General features: G+C 39.7%; 1 protein-coding gene across 1 annotated transcript in view; it reads left to right on the plus strand.

Annotated features, from left to right (window-relative positions):
* Nucleotides 1-262: 262 nt before the first annotated feature.
* The window catches only part of LOC101854797 (cytochrome P450 10), a gene marked incomplete at its 5' end in the record, with an annotated part of 8773 nt that continues 7208 nt past the window's right edge, over nucleotides 263-1827 (plus strand). Inside the window, 2 exons of the mRNA XM_035969790.1 lie at nucleotides 263-467; nucleotides 1355-1611. Coding sequence (XP_035825683.1) covers nucleotides 263-467; nucleotides 1355-1611 — 462 coding nt within the window. The remainder of the gene's footprint in view (nucleotides 468-1354; nucleotides 1612-1827) is intronic.

Genomic DNA, 1827 nt, shown 5'->3' on the forward strand with positions numbered 1-1827 from the left:
TGTTACTCTCTTGTCACATCTCTAATCTTCGGCCGCTTCTATGACCTAATTGTGCTGCAAATGCCGTAAAACTCTTACTAAGACTGTCATATGATACGCGCGTGAATCGTAGGCTGAATCCCGCTAACTCGACTGATTTAGCATAATATGACGCAAAGATAAAGTTAATCATAACGAAGTAAACTGATTTAGATATCTAGCGTAATATGACGCGAAGATAACATTAAAATCATAACGAAAAAAAACCCTATATTTTCTTCATTACCTCATTCGCAGTCAAGGTGAGGAATGGTACAAACAGCGGACTGTGGTCAGCAAGAAGATGCTCAAGCTAGGCGAGGTGTCCAACTTCAGCACGGAGATGGGTGAGGTCTCGGACGACTTCGTCAGCAGACTCGGAAAAATTCGGGATGTCAATGGGGAAGTTCCCAAACTGGAGAGAGAGCTCTTCAAATGGGCAATGGAGTGTAAGTCAATTGGTGACTTAAATTATTAGGGTTAATTGGGGTATCGGTGTTTGATGTTGTTGTTATTGTTGTTGTTGTTGTTCCTGTTGTTTCTATCGTTGGTGTTGCTGTTTTTGTTGAAGCAAAACTAGCAGTAGTAGCAACAGCGCAATATTTCCAAAATTGGATAGTGTTGTTACTGTCGTTTGTCAGTTCCTTTTCCTTTTCTTTTACCTTTCTTGTGCAGTAATACCCCCCTCCCCGCCCCCAAATGTAAAAGCATCAAACAATGAATCAAAAAGATAAATGACCCAAAACACATATACATGTGTACCTAAACACACAGCAAAAACAAAAAAGACGAACAAAAAACCCAACCACAAAAACCCCCACAAAAAAAACAAAAAAGATTAACAAACAGGCACCCACCCCCACCCCCCTAAGAAAAATACGAAACATAAAAACAAGAAATCAAAAACTCAAAAACAAAAACAAACAGAAAAAAATACCCCAAAGCATTCCCAACAAGAAAAATAGGCCTCAGCACCACTACCACTCAAATAGTAATTGAAGGACTACAGCACAATTTAATGTTATCAACAATAACAACACAGACACAGTGAAGTCCGATTTTATCGACAACTACAGGAGATATGACAGCCAAAAAAGGGAACATGACTATAGCGTAGGAAAAGAAAACACAACATTACCATGTGAAGTCCGATTTTATCGATAACTGCAGGAGATATGACAGCCAAAAATAAAAAAGAAGAAAAAAAGGGAGCACAGCTATAGCACAGGAAAACACAACATTACCATGAATATTTCCCACAACCAACCAGCCCCTTCTTATATATCTCCAGAGAGTATTTGATTATATTTAAGAGTCTCTGATATCTCTTCCATAGCAATTGGTACCTTCATTTTCGAAGAGCGCATCGGTTGCCTTGGAGACCAGCCGTCCAGCATGGCTCAATCGTTCATCGAGAACATGGAGGGCTTTTTCAAGACTCTGCAACCCCTTCTCTACAACCTGCCCTTTTACAAACTTTGGAAGACACAGCTGTGGCAAGAGTTCGAGTCCTACTCTGACAACATTATGGAAATTGGCCATCACATGGTGGAGAAAGTGCGTCTTTATTGGGTTTTTGCTGTGATAATATATGTATAAACTAGATCTATACGGTTTGTCTTTATTTATTCATTCATGAATGGAACATAACATCTTAATAAAATGTATTCAATGATCAGCTTATTATCAAACTTATGACATTGTTCAAGCTGTAGAGAAAGATAGCGAGTTCGCAAGGGAGGGGTGGGAAAGAGAGAAAGAGAGAGAGAGGGAGGGAGAAAGGGAGAGAGAGAGAGGGAGAGAGAGAGG

The sequence above is a fragment of the Aplysia californica genome, unplaced genomic scaffold, assembly GCF_000002075.1.
Source record: "Aplysia californica isolate F4 #8 unplaced genomic scaffold, AplCal3.0 scaffold00184, whole genome shotgun sequence".
NCBI classification, from domain to species: domain Eukaryota; kingdom Metazoa; phylum Mollusca; class Gastropoda; order Aplysiida; family Aplysiidae; genus Aplysia; species Aplysia californica.